Source organism: Lepidochelys olivacea (assembly GCF_965140295.1).
Source record: "Lepidochelys olivacea isolate rLepOli2 genome assembly, chromosome: 6".
NCBI classification, from domain to species: Eukaryota; Metazoa; Chordata; order Testudines; family Cheloniidae; genus Lepidochelys; species Lepidochelys olivacea.
The window spans coordinates 26,262,491-26,282,200 of NC_140416.1; the positions used below are offsets into that span (position 1 = coordinate 26,262,491).

The following is a 19,710-nucleotide window of genomic DNA, read 5'->3' on the forward strand; positions in this document are numbered from 1 at the left end:
GCATTAGGAGTATGGAATTGGACCATTCAGTACAGAGAAAATTGAGTTAGTGGCATGTACAGGAATAGTTATGCTGCAAATGGAAATGTTGCTGAATTTAGCCATTGTATTGTTTTTAATTTTTTTAAAATTCTTATATAAAAGCCACAAATGATAATTAGACTAGATCTTGTTAATTAAAATATTATGAGTTAGGAAGATCCAGCACCTGACACTATAGTTCTTACTCAGGCACGTACTTTCTTCAGTGGGAGCTTTGCCTGAGTGAGGACTGCAGAATCAGCCTCCAAAGGTGGAAGGAATTCATGTCCTGACTGTCACTGTTTCAGGGGGATGTCACCTGTATTCCCTCTCTGTGGTCTACTCCAGGAGTACGCAGTCAGGTTTCAGGACTCCAGCCATGACCTGAATCTGGGAGGGACCCGGGCCCATGTCCCACTCTCTTCTGACCGGGGGCAGAGGGAGGAAGGGGGGAGGGTTTAAGGCTGCACAGCTCCCTGCCTTACACTATGAATCCTGGCAAGTCAGTCTGCCTAATGGCAAGGACCTGTACATTGCTTTCTTTCCAGGGACTGTGAACTGTGTATTGCCAACAGTTGCAAGTTCCCACACAGCTTTCTCATTTAATCTTAAATTAAAAGAATTACAGAGAAAACATATTAATAAATACACAGATTTAAACACACACTAAACACAGCATGGAACACCCATCAGTCTTATGGGGTCTTAGTAGGCCAAAGGCCTCCAAAGCCTTTAGCACAGAGGTGGGCAAACTACGGCCCACAGGCCACATCCAGCCTGCGGGACCATCCTGCCCAGCCCTTGAGCTCCTGGCTGGGGAGACTAGCCCCCGGCCCCTCCCCTGCTGTCCTCCCTCCCCCACAGCCTCAGCTCACCGCGCCGCCAACGCTCTGGCCTGCTGCTCCTGCCAGGCAGCGTGGCGGCATGGCTGGCTTCAGCCAGGCGGCCTGGCTGTGAGCTTCTGCTGCTCTGAGCAGCATGGTAGGGAAAGAGGGGGGTTGGATAAGGGGCAGGGAGTCCCAGGGGCAGTCAGGGAACATGGAGCGGGGAGGTTGGATAGGGGGTGGGGTCCTGGGGGGTCATTAGGGGCAGGGGTGTGGATAGGGGTCAGGGCAGTCAGGGGACAGGGAACCGGGGGGTGGGGGGGGAGTTGGATAGGAGGTGGGGTCCCGAGAGGTGGCGGTCAGGGGACAAGGAGCAGGGGGGGTTGGATGGGTCAGGGGTTCTGAGGGGGGCGGGAAGTGGGGCAGGGGCCAGGCTGTTTGGGGAGGCACAGCCTTCCCTACCTGGCCCTCCATACAGTTTTGCAACCCCAATGTGGCCCTCGGGCCAAAAAGTTTGCCCGCCTCTGCTTTAGCAGAATCGAGGCCCCTCAGAGAAAAGTTCATGTCCATTTGCTGGCTCAGAAACAAGGTCCTGTGTCAGTTCAAGCTCAACTTTTTCCACCAAAAGTCCTTTCTTTGTGTCCCAGTCTCTGCGCAGTTTGGACCAGAATAAGCAGGACACTTCCAGAATTGTACCACTCCCTGGGTTGTTTATAGTTTCAGAGAGTAGCCTTAAATACAGCCCACGCTTGTTTTTTAGTTCCAGGAGGAGCTGTAGTAACCCTCTCCCTTGTAATAGAATGCAATCACAAATAAACGATTCATAGATTTAATACAATGGTCCCCCAAAGGTACTGCATGGGGTTGCAGCGTTTGTCACACTGACATTGTCATTTGCATGATTTATGGCTTTTGGATTTAAAAATAGATGGCACATCAAACATTCATGACAGCCAATTGTAATCCTCTCCCTTCCTTTTTCCTGACACACTGATTTGAAAATACATTTGTGACATGTAATTTTAAAAATCTTTATCAAGCGAAGCCACATGACTTGTCCTGCTTTTAGGAAACTATAATTGAAAGAAAAACTGTTTTGGAGAGGAAGAACCTCCGGAGGACCAGGTATTCCCGAGAAGCTCTGCTAAAAGATGATGAAGAGGATGAAGGTAAAGTAATTTTTCTAAAAGGGCACCCTGAAACCCAGTGCTGACTGCATTGTCGTTTTACAGTTCAAACTGTTTTAGATAGAGTCAATTCACAAATTTCAAGTTCGCAACCAAATCAGTCTTTTCCAGGAGGAACTGTGGCCTGGTTCTTTGTGTGGATCATGGCTCCTAAGAGTTACATACTAAAACTGGGCTTTAACTGATAGTTAAAGAGAGCAATCTGAAGGTGCTGGTTAGCCATGGCCTTGTGAGAGCTGTCAGAATTGTTCCCACAGGATCTCTGATTTGGAAAAGCGTCCCTAGTGAGGAAAGTTTTTAAAGCACATACTTCATTTTAAGCATCTGCTTAACTCCCATCAAACTCAATCGCATATGCTTAAGCATAACCTTGGGCTTCTAAATGCTTTCCTGAGTAGGGATAGATTTAAGAAAGTGTTACATACTTTCCTGAATTGGGGCTTTAGTAAACTTTCCAGCAACAATACACAAGAGTTAGTGGGCCCAATTTTTTGATGGTGTAAAAGAGCACAGGTCTGCTGACTTCAGTGGAGTTTTGTCCAATTGCATTAGCAGAAAATCTAGGCCAATATTATTTGGATTGCTTTGTTTCGCAGTTCAAAAATATCACTACATTTTGAAAACATTTTGTCTTTTTTTTTCCAGTCAGAAAAATGCGCACACAAAAAGAATCCCATACTTGATTTGGTAGTTAATATAGGAAATAACAAAGGTTGTTCCGCAGCTTGTAATTTATGGTTCTGGATCATCGAAGCCTCAGGGCAGAGAAGGTGTAGCCATTCTCTCTGTACTAAGCCATCCATCCTTATGGCACTATAGACTGTGTAATTTAAGATATTGTGCCCTGATACTGCAATTAGCACCTGGGCTGAGTACTGCTCCTGCATGGAGCCCTAATGACTTCAGTGGAGCTTTGCATGGATACAGCACTCCATGCACACACTATCAATTGACGGATTTGTTAGCGGCTGAGGGCAGGAACTGTGGCCCATATTATCGGCTATGACTGAGGAGCACACAGTGCAGTTCAGGATGGGGGATGCAAACATGAGGCTGCTCATCTTATGCTCACCTTATGACCCCGAGCTGGCCCCAGGACCAGGGGAGCACAAAAGTGGTTTTAAGATACCTCTCCTCTGCTCAGATGCCCCAAGATGAGTTCTGAGGCACATGGGCATCTGCCTCTTTGCTTCAATGATTTTTTAAGCTATTTAAATTTCAAATAGGCTGCTTGCTGGAGATTTTTCTGTTCCTTTTTCAAGAAGGAAATAGTGTATCCACAATGTATTTAGAGCTATCCATGTGTATTAAAGTATTTGAATGTTTATTTGACAAACCTACCTGATCATTTAAGGGGAAATTTTCTACAATGCCCACAAATCCTACTGGTCACATTTTAATTTATTAGCAGTTATTTAGGAAACTTATGTTTCATGAAAACTAATTTTAGGTGAGCCTAAGAAGCTATAATAATGTAACATTCATGTACCCGTGCTATTTCTTTCATAGTGATAGACTGGAGAAGAGTCATGCGAAGGTTGTATTTTCTTCTGGATTATAAGATTAAATTATTCCAATCATGTATAAATCATGGCATCTTGGAAAAAAAAATCAGAGTACCTGTTAAATAATTTAAATGCCTATCTGAATGTGAGAGAATAGATGAATTAAAGATGAATAGCTAGTGCCAGCTGAATCTACAGACCTCTCTATAGCCTGGGAACACTGGCTTATGCTTTTACCTAGAAAAGAAAATCACTGTTTTATTTCATTATTATCAAGAAAACCTTGAACCAATAAGATATAAATATCACAAATACATTGGTGTAAAGACATTGATTATTGAGGGCCAACTTTTTCTTCACTTATGACCATGCAACTATACTGAATCCAAAGGTGTTGTGCTGGTAACCGAGGAGGTAATTTCACCCTAAAACTGTATCCCATTCAGTAAGCTAAGCATGATGTCCATGTATGCAGATGCAAGTGCTCCTTTACTTGCTTTCTCTCCCCTCTTATATTAAGTTAAAGCTCCTCTCCTCAGTTTCAAACTGTGTGCAACCCCCACCCCAGCCTTCATCTCTGATCTTATTGCCTCTACACAAACTCCCATTCTTTACGTTCTACCTCAGTTTCAGTCTTGACTGCTGTCTTATACTACTTCTCCTGTCTCCCACTTCACTCCATCTCATGCAGTCCCTTATGCCTGGAATATTTGCCAAGCACCCACTCCACTCCTTCAAAAAACAACTCTGATCCCCTGCTGGTTCTGTGAGGAATATTTGCTATAATAATCCCCCTACAATTTCTGAGTGTTGTGCACTGCATTTTACTTGTTCCTTTAAAATGCAATTTGTTGGCATATTTGTTTGCCATAATATTTAAGCCATCGGAGAGCATGTTAATTTGCAGCATTGTGGTTAGGATTCAGCAAAACTCCTAAGCACCAGCCTAGGGACTTTTCTGACTTGGGGCTTACATAAGTAATATATAAAAATGTGTAACTAACAGACAGATACATTTATGAAAACTTCATGGCATGTGAAATAGTTTGAATTGTTCTTTTATTTTGCAATTTGGCACCTGCTATTTGGTATAGAAAAAATGAATATAAAAGGTTTCCAGGGCAACGTTACAATCCAACAGTCTTTTTTCCCCTGCTGATTACAGAAGAAATAACAGAAAGTGATGATGATGACGACAACCTATCTTCTGTGCTACATCAGAGAGCAAAGATGCCTTGGCGAGCCTGTGGGAAGTACCTCAGCTCGGCAGGGATTCTGCTGTTGCCTTTACTGATCCTTTCACAGTTCTTGAAACACACTGTTATGGTGGCTATTGACTACTGGCTTGCAAAGTGGACATCTGATGTAATTTCTGCAAAGAGTGACCTAGAACAAAAGAATTGTTCTGTATGCCAGGTACCGTACTTCTAAGTCAGTTCTTTTATTTGAAAAAGAAACATCGCCCAATCCTAACTTCTGCTTGACCATTAACATGCAATATGCTATATTCCTACTAAAATGTACATCACAGAATGCTTTCAGGCCCATCACATTTTTGAGGGAGGGGGTGTTATTTTTTTTTTGTTTTTTGTTTTTTAGTTTCTCTCTCTCTGCTTTTCTTTTCGCCACCCTTAGCATTGCTTGATAGACTATGTTCGCATCTCTAAAATAGTCTTGATAGAACTCACAGCTCTTTTTTTTTTTTCTTTTTCTTTCTGTGCTGCAGCATTCTGGCTGCTGGTAGAGCATTCAGGCTGAGTTTCATAACAAGAGGGAACAAAGATCTTTTAAAATGAACTCTCTGTTCCAGGTTATTCCTCTTTGATTGACTTCATCTTAATTTTGCACAGAATGGTAGGCTTGCCTAAGACTGGCAAGATGTGACATGTACAGTGCAGTCATGCACATTTCCATCCCAGCTTCCTTTGGCATTAAATTACCAATAACCCCTAATTTACCTTGCTAATTGCTCAGGTGAACCAGAGCATCACCTCCCAGGAGATTCTATCCTGCCAAGGAAAAAAAGGCATAATTTGTGTTGAACATCATCGTCATAATTAACGTATTTTTAAGGCAGACTAATTAGCCATCCCCATGGATCTAATTAGTTAACAACAATGACATTATTTCATTAAAATTCCAGTTGTCTTCTATGAAGGGATTAATGTCTATAAATAAGCAGTCTTGACTATGGTTTTCAACATTTTTCAATCCAAGGTATTACAAGTAGTGGCTGGATGGAAATCTAGGATGAAATCCTGATGCCACTGAAGCCAAAGAGGAGTTTTGCTATTGACTTCAGTGAAGCCTTTGTTTTCATTCCTAGAGAATATTTTATTAAAGCCAAGTTTTAATGTGAAGTTATTAACAATTTATTTAAAAATTTTCTGGCCTCTCTCCAGCTCCCGCTGAAAAAGGGCTACTAGCATGTCATATTACAGTCTTTACAGGTATTTGTTTCCCCAACTGGAAGTAACTAATGCGTAAAATCTTTGGAAACTTTTTATGCGATTCTGTGGCTTTTTGAATTTTTAATCTAATCCAAACAGCATTTTTTCCTGAATAATACTTAATTATGGCTTAAGATGGCAGAGAATCATTGGCAAAACAAAATGGGGAAGCTTGTGCTGCCTCTGCCTGTACTGTCCCTGATGTGACAGGTTTCAGAGTAGCAGCCGTGTTAGTCTGTATCTGCAAAAAGAAAAGGAGGACTTGTGGCACCTTAGAGACCAACAAATTTAATAATGATAAATTAATAATAACTAATAAATGTGTTAGTCTCTAAGGTGCCACAAGTCCTCCTTTTCTTTGTCCCTGTTGTGTAGAGGAAAAGAGAACTTCTTCCTCAAGGCTATCAATCCCACCTCCACTTCTCTTAATGCAAACTGTATTTTAAATGATTAAAACATTAAAAATAATATTTTTGCTTCTGTTTCTTTACTACTTAGGAATTTAATCATTCTCGCTATTCAAGGATGTTCAGCATTCTCTGCTGCCTTGGGATTATACTGTGTCTTGTCACGTCAATAGCAGTGGAGTGGACTGGTCTAAAAGTTGCCAAAAAACTACACTATTGTCTGCTGAATAAAATTATTTTGGCACCAATGAGGTACTACTTTGATTCTAATGCAAGCAGTAGTGCAGCGTAGAGACTTCATATTCTTTATGTCAAGGCAGCTGTTCCTGTGCAGTTCCATTCTGAAGTTACTATGAATTAAAAAATGTGACATGACTCATTGAAAGTCAATAGACACTGCCCATTTTTACGCTATATAAAAATTCTACCTTCTGATTCAACAGATTGATTCTCCAGAGTCATATCTGATGAAAATACTTTTTTACTTCTTTTTACACTTTTGACCAAGAGAAAACAGGAGGAGGAGTCCATGAGCTGCAGATTCTATTCCATGATATTCATCATCAATGGAAACATTTGCTGAGGTATAAATATTTACACCTGAGCAACTCTATTGAAGATAACAGAAAGGAAGAAGTATCACCAAGGGCATCATTAAAGATAGTGGGATTGCACAGGTGTTGCTGTGGTCCTCATTTGGCCTTTATAATTTTTATTTCTGGTGATGATGCATGAGAGGGAAAGAACCCAGCTTCACTGTCAGAGTCCAGGACAGGGCTGGCAGTTAGAAAAACATCTTTTTGTTTACAAGCTTCATTTGACAAGGAAGTCACTGAGGGACAATAAGCATGGAACCCTACAACACTATTCTTGCAAACTTACTTTTCAGACTAGAACCACACTTTAAAGTTAACTCTAATGATGGAAAAGTGTAACCTTCATTTAATCTTTGTTTTATGTATGCATAGTTAGTGGATAGAATATAAAATGAACACTAAATAGAAAATGAAATAGGCAACAATAGAGTTAACATCCTCTCTTCGTCCTTTTAAAAATCCTTTCTAAATTATTTGATATCCTTTCCTTCCTCTACTAAAAAGGGTCCCAATGACTTTGGTGGACTGTAACCTAAAATAGACACCTCCCTATGGTCACCTTGCTGTCATGTCCCCACAATAACTTCAGGTTCATTTTAAAATGTCATTAATCCTTTTACACTGATAATTTTTTGACTACGGTATATTGCTGGTCCAAGAAAAATTAATATGATCATGCAAGACTTGCAATTACATTTTGTCTGTATTTTTCCTCACTGAGGAGTGCTTTGTGTGTGTGTTTAATACATAATTAAATAAACAACATAGTTAATATTATGTATATATAATATATTTATAATATGAAATATTTTGTTTAGTTATGTTACTTGTATTGTGCAGGGAAGTCCTGTGAAATCTGGAGTGATGATTCATAGTGCTAGGACACAGTTATTCCTTTATTATGCCTGGTTTTGGAATGCAATAAGTTAGGGCTGACTTCAGCACAACAGAGACTATAGACCTATTACTCATTCCCCACTGTTATCAATAGATTGTGTTCCAGCTCAGTATAGAGCTCAAGAGAAATGGAAAGAAATGGGAAAGTATTTTAATATCTACTTGCGTATTAACTTTGACTGTGATGGGTTGGATCACAGAAACCCCCTGGGAGCAGCCACCTGATGTGTCAAGACTACTGCTTCTCCTGCTTTCCTGCCCAGTCAGCTTAGGACTTCAGTTCCCTGCCTGGTTTGAGCCAGACCTGCTACCCTGCTGCAAACCCAGACCCAGGTTCCCTAACAGCTGTAGGCTTAACTGAAAGAAGCTTACAGAAGTGTGCCTGTCTTTAACGCTCAGATGCCCAACTGCCAATGGGGTCCAAACCCCCAAATAAATCCGTTTTACACTGTATGAAGCTTATACAGGGTAAACTCATAAATTGTTCACCCTCTATAACACTGATAGAGAGATATGCACAGCTGTTTGCCTCCCCAAATATTAATACATACTCTGGGTTAATTAATAAGTAAAAAGTGGTTTTATTAAATACAGAAAGTAGGATTTAAGTGGTTCCAAGTAGTAACAGACAGAACAAAGTGAATAACCAAGCAAAATAAAATGAAGCACTCAAGTCTATGTCTAATCAAACTAAATACAAATAAAAACCTCACCAGTTCCAGTAAGCTCTATTTTACGGACTAGCCTCCTTCTAGTCTGGATCCAGCAAGCACTCACACCTGCTGTAGTTACTGTCCTTTGTTCCAGTTTCTTTCAGGGATCCTTGTGGGTGGAGTGGCTGTCTCCTTAGCCAGCTGAAGACAAAATGGAGTCAGCTGAAGACCAAACGGGCTTAAATAGACTTTCTCTTCTGGGTGGAGACCCCCCTCCTCTCTCCTATGCAAAGTCCAGCTCCAAGATGGAGTTCTGGAGTCACCTGGGCAAGTCACATGTCCATGCATGACTCTCAGTTTTTACATGCAGAAGCCATTGCCCACATGGTATCTTGAATGTCTCCAGGAAGACTTCTTATGTGGATTGGAGCATTCCAAGATGCATTGTTCCTTAAGTGCTTCTTGATTGGGTGCTTAACTTTGCGAATTCCTTTCTCCAGGAACTGACCAAATGCTCTACTAAGGTTATTTAGAAATCAAGCCAGTACACGGCCAATATTCATAACTTCAAATACAAAAATGATACATGCATACAAATAGGATTAATAGATTCAGTAGATCATAACCTTTACATAGATATGTAATATCGCATTTGTAGCATAGAACATATTCCAGTTATGTCATGTATATCCATAAGCATATTTCCATAAAATCTTATGGGGGGCACTGTTGCAATGACCTTTCCCATTTACTGTCCATTTTAGATTTTTTGAAACAACACCACTGGGAAGCATCTTGAACAGATTTTCAGCTGATTGCAACACCATCGACCAGGTACAGAGACAAAATAAATCTGTTCTCCAGAAATGCATGCCAATTTTCCCCTATCATCTTCAGCCCAGAAAATGTCGTGTCTGAATGCCGCCATGTTGTGTTAAGATGGACTAAATCTCATTTAGCTATAACTGATCTGAAAATTTTGTTGTGTTTTTGAATGCATTTTATATTTGTTTCCATTATCATAGAATCATAGAATAGAATATCAGGGTTGGAAGGGATTTCAGGAGGTCATCTAGTCTAACCCCCTGCTCAAAGCAGGACCAATCCCCAAATAAATCATCCCAGCCAGGGCTTTGTCAAGCCTGACCTTAAAAACCTCTAAGGAAGGAGATTCCACCACCTCCCTAGGTAATCCATTCCAGTGCTTCACCACCCTCCTAGTGAAAACGTTTTTTCTAATATCCAACCTAAACCTCCCCCTCTACAACTTGAGACCATTACTCCTCATTCTGTCATCTGCGACCACTGAGAACAGTCTAGATCCATCCTCTTTGGAACCTCCCTTCAGGTAGTTAAAAGCAGCTATCAAATCTCCCCCCCCCCATTCTTCTCTTCTGCAGACTAAATAATCCAAGTTCCCTCAGCCTCTCCTCATAAGTCATTATGACTTGCAGTGTTCAGAAAAAGGGAATCCTATTTTTAAAATCCATGCTGAAAAACTTGTTTGGTTAGAGGCTTTTCAGATGCTGAAGGGTCTTGGGTATGTTTTTTCTTCTGTAAAGAAATGTAAAGGGACACTGTGTTGTCTCAGGGTTGGAGCACTTGTGCCAGAATGAACTAAAAAGATGTTTAGAGCACCTCCAACTAAAGAGGGTACCTAGAATAGTCACAGGCCTTGAAGCTGACTGGTTATTAACCTCATCTCTATTGCTAGCTGTGCGACATGTATTCTTTTGGAGGAATGTGCTGTGCAATGTATGCGTGTAGAGGACCCACATAAAAATACCATCAGTTTTGCCCAGAATCCATCAGCCAGTTCAGAAATGTTAATCTTCAAAGTTATGGTAACTTTTTGTGAGTGGGGAGAAGAAGAATGAGATAAGATGTTGACTTGTGTGTTACTCCTTTGTTTGCCTTACCTTTGATATTAAATGTTCTTTATTTATCCAGCACATTCCTGCTACCCTGGAGTGCCTGAGCCGCTCCACTTTGCTATGTGTATCTGCTCTTGCTGTAATCTCCTACGTCACGCCAATGTTTCTCATTGCCCTGCTTCCTCTTGCTATCATATGTTATTTCATCCAGAAATACTTTCGAGTGGCCTCAAGGTAAGAGCATTGACTGGGCTCATTCTGGTATTTAAAACGTACTCTGAAATTCATGATCTGGTACCAGGAAATAGAGAGTTTTAAACGGGGCCCTGCCAAGGCTGTATCCCTACATGAAAGCAAGTCAGGTCTATCACAGTAAAAATGTATCATTTTACAGCTGCATTGTTTATAACTATTAAATTAGAATTTCTGAGTGGGAGAAAAGTTTGTTTCCATCATTAAACCAGTGACCATACCAGAATTCACAATCCACAAAACAAGGGCCAAATGCTAGCCTCTCCGGTGAGGTTGAGCCTTAGGAGAAGTGTGAAGATATAGCAGCAAAGCAGAAATGGCCAAAGGCATTTAGCTTGATCAGGGCAGATGGAAATGAAAAGTTCAGGGATCAAGGAGAAAAATTGAGGGGTGGAGCTTACTCCGCATCTGTACCACGATTGCCTCTAAAAGATGCAGCATTCTCACCCTCAGTTGCTATTAGATGCCATCAGGTCCATAAAGCCACGTAGATCCCCTCTCCACAGTGTTCAAGGAGTGCTAGTGGAAGCGTTCTGCCAAGATCCTGCATATGTGCACAAATTGAGAAGGGGCTACCTGTACCCTTTCCCACTTCCTACAGGACTAAACAGAATTTTAGTGGTGGTTATTGCTAAGCAGTGTAGCAAAAATTAATTGCTTCTATTCATTTGAGTTAATTGAAGCCAGAATGGTGTTTCAGAAGTAAATCATTCCACATGAGAAATTGGAATGTAGGAACAAAGTGCATGTTGGGGTGAAGTGCAGTAAGACCTCTCAGAGCTCCAGTACTGTGTGTTTGCGTTTAGTAAGAATGATCCTCTTGCTTTTCTAGGAGTATCTGTCTTAGTGCAAGAGTCTTTGCATTTGAAATTCTGCCGTTTTAGGCTCACGGGCATGAGATTCTGTTCTGTAGATGTTCCATTTTACTCCCCAAGACACTGTAGTGCTTATTTCAAAAGGATCACTGTATTATTAAAACTGATTTTCTTTTTAAAACTGTTTCCAGGGACCTGCAACAGTTGGATGACAGCACCCAGCTGCCATTACTTTGCCATTTTTCAGAGACTATGGAGGGTTTAACCACTATACGAGCTTTCAGGTATATTTTTTTAGAAAAAAATTGTATTGTTTTGATATATGCGAGACATAGGATATATGTCATGAATGAAATGTTCAACCTACCCTTAACTAGGCACCCACTTCTGCACCTACGGTTTGTAGGTGCAGATAATTATGGTTTGGGTCACTTTAGAAGTTTAAGTACCTCACTGCATCAGTAAATGGAGTTCTTGGACACTTAAGTGATCTAAAATGTGGATGCCAATAATTTTAGGGGGGGGGTAAAATTGCACCCCCAGTTATTTGATCCACACTTGCAAGAAAGGAGGCTGGTGGCTACAAATCTGGGCATTTATGAAGAATTTGAATTACAATACAACGATCTTTTAAGTCCTTGCTTGCCTGACTGGTCCTTGTCCATAACATCTATTTAGACTTTTGGAAACGGCTGAGGAAGATCTAATAACACACCTGAGTTGTGCTTCTGTATTACAAATATAATATAATCTCCTGGTGTGCCAGTAAAAGTTCTGCCAAACCTACCAGCTGCTTCCCCAAACCAACATTATCTCTGTCATTTCTAAGTTGAGTCAAAGTTGAGTCTTCCGAGCCCCGTCTCATCTACACATACACATATGTTGCAAGTTAACATTGCTGCTAACAACTCACCTTTGGAATTCCATAATTCTTTGTGGTCATTCCTGTACAACCTTAATGTTTCATTTACATAATTGTATAATACTTTTCGTCCACAAAGTTATGAACCTATAGGGTCTTTAGCATTTAATTTCCTTTCTTTTCTGTTTAATTTTTTTAAGAACAGAAAAAATGGAGATCAAAAACATATTGCCTGTATTTAATTATGTTAGTATTTAAATTGTCCCAATCAGGCTTTGAACTTCGTAGCTGAATGAGAGTACAGTATGCTGGCATATTGCTGCTGTTTGGAGAACAGCATAGTATTTCTCAGTATTAATTATTATGATTATGCTTGTTGTTTAAGTGCCAACAGTCTTCTCTAGTTTATTGGTATGTGTTCTCCTGTGTGCCCCATTAAGGAAATTTATTATTCCATTCTGGTTTCTAATCCTTGCTTTTCTCTTTGTCTCTTATCCTAATGCTCTTCTACTCTGGAAGAAATTAACAGAGATGTTGTGACCATTAGTGCTGCACTGCTTAAGAGTTTTGCTACAATAAATCACTCCTAATACCACCTCACTGATACCCTTCATTGTTTAGTACACTCCCTCGTGATACCCCATCCCCAGTCACCATGAAATGAACTGCTCCAGCAAAGCCTGTTCAGAATTTAGGGAGCCTCATGTTTGTGATTTCATCAGCTTGAAATCCCAGAATAACTGATGAATCTTTGACCCAAACAGCAGGAGACATTCAGTAGGTTTTGTATTCCATCTACATGTCAAGCTTCTGTGTCAACTTGTATCTTGGCTATTTTTAGGAGTATATTGCTTTTCAGCTGCATACTGAGTAGTAGCAGTGGCATTTGAAGTTTAGACATTAAAGCTTGAACAAAGTACCCAGCTCCTACATTCCTAAAAATAACACAGTAATATAGGAGGAATCCAGCCATAGGGCTAACAGGTACCAGTTGTTCCTGTGGCACCCTTACTGTCCTATATTTTTTCTGGGCCATTTTGAGCAATTTATAAAAATCCAGGAATTGTATCAGAAAGACAGCAGCTGCTGTCGCTGCAGCCACAAAGAATCCTTCATCAAGTATCCTGGGTGTAAATATACCTTCTCCATATGTTGTCTGGTGTATAAAGGACTTTGACATGGTCTGTCCTAAATAATAAATAAAATGTAAGCAAGGTTTCCCCAGGGAAGGGTTTCACTTTAGGGACAATTTCTGTAGTGAGAGTCTGAGAAATTTGCAGCACTCTAATGACAAATTGTACTCGTCAGCAATTGCACCGCCCACACACATTCCGCTGCTGACTGCACACTGCCAGAATCCCTAGCGTTTTATAGTGTCATGACCACTGGGATAATCTGTGAACAGCCTGGACATTTTAATAAAGAGGGTCTGTGATTTTTTTAAAGGTAATTACTTTTTAGCCTGTACCTGGAAGGGGATACAGGAATATTGGTAATTGACACACAGTAAAACTTCATTAATACTCGGGCTTTATCATTTGTACAAAATGTTGGCTGTCTCTCTCCTCATGTCGGTGTAAAGATTTGATAACAGCTGAATTTTATAACCAAGGCTTCATTTCTTTTACAAAATATTTTACAGTCCATTTACTGGTATGCTGTGTAGTATTATTAGTAGCTATCAAAATAAATGTACAAAGTGCATGTTTTGGTATATTACCCTGGCTGATTTGAGTACTAGCTAAGACCCTGATCCTGCAAAGCACTAGAGTGGGCAGTCTGCTGCATGCACATGGAGCCCCACTGACATCATTGCAGGATCAAGGCCTAATGCAGAAGTTTCACTAACTAGCAAATGTTCTTCTAGTTGTTAGTGTACATCAGTGTAGTTCTACAGTAGTAAATGTAAAACAAACTTGCTGTATTTAACAGCCTTTGTACTCTTCGGCTGGTTTATGTTGAAGAGAGAAAAACTGGTTTATAAAAGTCTTATTGCTACTTTTATTGATTGTAGTTTAGGGGCTCCCACAATGTACTGGGCATTCTCTATGCACAAATTAAGAGACAGTCGCTAACACTGTGGGGTCTTGATCCATGACTGGGGCTCCTAGGCACTACTGCAATACAAATAGCAAATAACCCACTCGATTTTATATGGTCGTGAAAAGAGGAGTTGTGTTTTCTGTACAGCTAACACATCTTTCAATTGCTCACTTTCTTGCTCTCTCTCTTGTGCACGTGTGTGCGTGCACACACTTTCTCAGACTCTTATCTTTTTCTTTATTTCAAGCCACCTTCCTCACTGCTGCCACGGTAGTGAATGACTAGCCAGAGTCTGTTGTCGTTTATAAATTATAGTTTTAATATGAACTGCCCAGCTAGCCAATGTTAGTCCCAGAGTCCTATATAAAATGTCAGCTCCAGTTTAAGAAGATAGCAAAATCTTATTTGTTCCTAAAGAAAGGACATTGTGGCTGAGGGATGATTGCATATGGTCATGTTTAGGACACTCGGGAGGTTCCAGTTCTTGAACTGTTGTGTGATGCAGACATTTAAAATTAAAGTTTTATCTATAATTAGAAGCTGTGGCAGCATGCTGCAACTTACAGCTCCACAATTTGGGCATGCAAATTCTGTTTGTGTGTGTCTAATATATACACTCCAATATCTGGGTATTAGGATTAAGAGGCTGGGTTGAATTGCTCTTAAAAATGCAGCCTATTAAATGCTTTTGCTTTTTTTTTTTTTACTTTTCCAAGGCCTCATGACACACAATGACTCCTTGCTTTGCCATTTCTGTTTTGAAGGTATGAAGGCCGGTTCCGACAAAAGCTTCTTGAATATACAGATTCCAACAATATTGCTTCCCTTTTCCTTACAGCTGCCAATCGTTGGCTGGAAGTCCGCATGGCAAGTACATTACTCTGTTTGGGGCGGGAGAGGGCGGTGTTATGCTTCGCTTTGATCCTGGCGCTCCATTGATGCATATGAGTTATCCAGCCTATACCTTTGCCATGTACATGTCTTTTTAAAGAAAATTTGCCCAAGTTACCCCATCGATGAAAGTCCAATGGAGTGCAAGAGGGGAGGAATTATTCCAGAGCAGGAATAGGATTCATGGCCCTTTTTTGCCTGCCTCCCCACCTCCGCCCTTTCCCTTTTGGGGAGGAATGATCAGAGCCAAAGATCCTCTAGCTGTGCTATCAAGATCCCACAGGGGGCTGTGCATGTCAGTACACCTGGGCTTCATCCATCCAGCTACCTGTGCTGAGGTTCCACTGTATTGGGTGCTTTCTGCACCAATAGGGTGTGTGAGGATTTGGGCCTACGTCCTTCCTGAGTCAGCCAAAGGACAGGGCTATTGCCTTTTGTGTTCTTGTTCCCTTTGTAGTGCAAGTACAGCAGGTAGGTGAAAGAAATTATCTGTTAAAAATGAGTCTTCAGGAAGGCAATACAGAGAGCTTCTTATGCTGTGTGGTGTTGGCATTTGTATCTATTTCTGCAAGGCACCGATGTAACAAAGCTGCTGCTAGTCATGTTATAAATGTGTGATTCTTCCATATACATTACAAGTACATCAGTGTGTCTATTTCATGTCAATCTGCACATTAATTTTAGACTTTCACATATATTGGTATATTTGCCACCTAAACTCAGTTTCTTGGGTGACTCAGAGGAAAGAGAACTAGCCTGTATTCTATTCAGCAAATAAGGAATAATAATGAAGAAGCATCTAGAGATGATCGAGATCCTGTTGTACTAGGCACTGTATAAACATAGACTACATCTACACTGGCAACTGGACATGGTCCAAGCACATGGTTGTGCCAGAACCCCCCTAGCATCCACATCTAAACCCCAGAAATACAGGTTTCAAGACCTGTCCAGGGAAAGAATGCTAGTAGACCTGCGGCGTGTGGGTATGAACATGCCTCGGGCTGTCGCATGGCCCCGTACCCATGCCAGTGCGTAGAGTGGATGGGGTAAGGGGCGTGTCTTGAGTTCAATAGTCCTCCAGTCCTGTTCCCACAATGTACTGAACCCTTTCCTGCCTGACCCTTATCCAAATCGATAAAGGTCCCTGCCTCCTCATTCTCACCGGTAGCAGTGAGCTGCACTGACCCCTTCACAACAGTTTTCCACTGGACTCTCTTCATCAGTACAAGTGAACATGTTCCACGAGCTGCCGCCCAGTCAGCCAACCACACCCAGGTCCCAATAAATGTGTGGTCGGAGTTCACCTTTTTCCACAACTTCTCCCACAGCATCAGGAACTTACACCTGTAACTGAAAGTTTCAGATAGGCTGGTGCAGGTGGGCATTCACTGTACTCTGGTCCACTCCCGGGAAGGAATAAAGCACCTGAGGCTCTGGTATCAGAAGGCAAAAGACTCCACCAGTCGCTCCAGGAGAAGTCCTCCAATCTGCCTATCCTTCAAGGAGCCGGACCAAGTGTTCTCCCAGGCTCCTGCTACCGAGCCTGTGGTGATGCACGACTCCCTCCTCAACCCGCACCAGCCTCAGCTGATGGGATGGTGATGGAGGCCATGGTGGGGACTGCAGAGGAGGAGGCCTTGGAGAAAGAAGAGCATGTCATCCTGCACCTCTGCAAGGAGAAGACGGCTCAGCAAGCCCCTCCTGATGAGCAAGAGGAGAACCTCTCTACTCAGCAGCAACTAGAACCTGAGGCTGGTAAGTTAAACCCCACCCTCACCCAGATGGTCCCCAACCAAGATACAACTGTAAATTCCATTTTATTGAAAGACCGTAAACCACTACAAAGCTTTTTTGCCGAAGCTATAGAGCGGATTATTTGTGAACTAACCTATTGCCCCTGGGTATGTGAGTTTATTGGCCGACAGGCTGACAAAGAGGGAGGGGGGTGGAAAGATCCAGCTGTGGGGACAGGACATTTGTACTAGATGAATGATTCTCCAGAGTTATAGCTCCTTTCAAGATTACAAACTTTCACTACAATAATCCCTCCCCGCAGTTGCACAACAAACACATGGGAGCTGTGCAGAACTGGGCTTTGGTGTAGTATCAGGATCAGTTATGTACAGGAAAAGAGAAGGGGAGCCTTTGCTTCTCTGAGGAACACAACAGCAGCCCTCTGTCGCAGTATAAATGTTTTCAAACATTACCCTGCCCTGGTGTCCTGCCTCTCCCCCCTCAGTGCTGTGCTCCATAAGCCGGGAGAAAGAGTCTGGGATCTGTGCTGGTGGCTGCACAAACAATCCAGTTTCACTTTGCAGTAGGGAGGTCATTGGTTTGCGGCCTTGATCAAGAAGTTCAGGGAACACAGTACAGGTGCGATGTCCCTCTTTCTTTCCCTGTTCCTTTCTCCACTCTTTGTTGGAAAAAGGGAAATGATTTCCTGGTTTGGAGATGGGTAGGCATTTGCAGTGGTTTGCTTCTCCCCCTCCAAGCAGGCTCAGTCTGATATCTTGGACTGTAGTCTGTTTCCATTCAGATTGTCTCCCAGTCCTGTAAGCATAGGTCAAAAATATTTCTGGTGCAGCAGAAACTCCAACTGGTTTCTTAAAGTTCAAAGGCAGCACAAATGTGCTTGGCCCACCTTCAGAGTTCACCAAACCCTCCTGTTCAGTGATATCAGTAGGATGACAAGTAGCACAAACATCTCTCTGTCACAGATTGGCAGATCCCCACCACGGGACTAGAAATCTATCTCCCCTTTCCAGTCTGGTAATTTTAAAACTACTAGGTTCTCCAGTCATTGGCCAGCCTTAAAAGAAGGAATTAAGAACAGTTACTACTGCCCCAGAAATAAATGCCCCCACCAGCCCAATCATATGCTTTAAGACATTAATTTTTTCAAAACCTTTAGTTGATGCTAACTCCCATTGTCAACAGGTGTTCCTTTCTTGGGGGCTGTAAAAGTTGTCTGAGAATCAAGGATACTAAAACAATCACATTCCTGAAATGCTGAGAAGTATCACTACTGCGATCTCCACAGCAGTGTTATGTTATGTGGGGGGATTTCTTACCTGCTTTCCAAGGAAAGATGAAATATAATGCTGCTTTTGTGATTGACTTGGCAGGAAGAATGAGAAGAGTGAACCCATTCTGCCTAGAATCCAGGAGCAGCAGCCCAGGGCGGTAGGGGCAGACAAAGGATGACACTGGAGGATGTGCTCATTGGGGTCGACAGAAGGAGCCAGGAGAAGTTTGACTTTAAGGGCAAGAGAGGAATGGGCTATTGGGCTGGAGCGACAGTCTATGGAGTGGGAGGAACGTTTTTTCCAAAGGCAGGAGTCATTAATGATCTGGTTCCTGGAGCAGGACACATGGTACAGGGGATGGGAGTTGCCCAAGGGGACTGGGAGCACGCCCTGTTGGAGTCCCTGATACAAGGGGAGGTGGAATGGATTCAGGTCCTGCCTGCCGCAGTAGCTGTGCAAGTATCCATAAATTGGCACCTCCTCCTCCAGCTACTACTCCTCCTGCACCTGCAGCCCACCATGCTGCTGAGTTAGGGGACCCAAACCCCACCCTCTGTGATGGGGTTGGGAGGCTGCAAGACTCCAGGCCCAATACTCTGTACTGGCACCCAAAACCCCTCCCGGGGAAATTCTGTGACCGTGGAGGAGAGAAACAATGAGCCCAAAACTGCCTGAAGGCCAGCGTGTGTCTAGCCCCCAAACCCCATTCAGGAGACATCCCTTCCCCCCCACCCCTCTGAATGTTTTAAAGACATTCCCCCTCCTTGTACAAAGTAGGGGAAGATCAGGGCCAGGAAGATGGGGCCATAGGGAATAAAGTTTTAACATTCTTCAGGAAGTCTGATCCATTCCGTTTTCATTCACAGTTCTTTTAAAAAAATGTTCAGAATTATGCTACATGTACTAGTTTCAATAAATGTTAGTTTCTTTTACTTGTGTGTGGACCTGTCATTTGAGCTTTGGTAAAGGTACAGCGTTTTTTCCCTTTCAGTTTTGGGCTCTATCAGTCAGTGCTTTGAGTCATATAACTCTCCAGGGTAGAAAACTGAAAAGTCCAGTCTGACCCTCCCAGAACCACCCCCACCCCCCAAAACTCTCCCTGTCCTAGTATATGTGAATATAAGTAAGCTGGAGACATGTTGGAAGTGCAGTGTGCATGGAAATAACAAGTAATTTTATTAACTTGGGCCAGGGGAGTGGGGAGGAAGAGAAGGTGGGTAAATCCCCCCACAATCACAGTCACCAGAAATGAGATGTAAAAGCCCCTCCCACCAGCTTCATCAACTGTTCTCAAGGTCCTTCAGACACTGAGTAATCCACCTGAACTGGTCTGGCTAACAGTTGTGAACATTAACACAAAATGAAAGAACAATAAGTGTAAGTGCAATTTATCTGGCCAGATAC

The 19,710-nt window shown here is 42.1% G+C and overlaps 1 protein-coding gene across 4 annotated transcripts in view; it reads left to right on the forward strand.

Annotated features, from left to right (window-relative positions):
* Positions 1-19,710, forward strand: part of ABCC8 (ATP binding cassette subfamily C member 8) — a 135,993-nt gene that overhangs the window by 100,884 nt on the left and 15,399 nt on the right. For all 4 annotated transcript variants that reach the window (XM_084631930.1, XM_084631933.1, XM_084631931.1 and 1 more), the window contains 7 exons: positions 1,915-2,014; positions 4,703-4,953; positions 6,486-6,646; positions 9,305-9,374; positions 10,491-10,648; positions 11,673-11,765; positions 15,151-15,253. In XM_084631930.1, the coding sequence (XP_084488056.1) occupies positions 1,915-2,014; positions 4,703-4,953; positions 6,486-6,646; positions 9,305-9,374; positions 10,491-10,648; positions 11,673-11,765; positions 15,151-15,253 (936 nt within the window). The remainder of the gene's footprint in view (positions 1-1,914; positions 2,015-4,702; positions 4,954-6,485; positions 6,647-9,304; positions 9,375-10,490; positions 10,649-11,672; positions 11,766-15,150; positions 15,254-19,710) is intronic.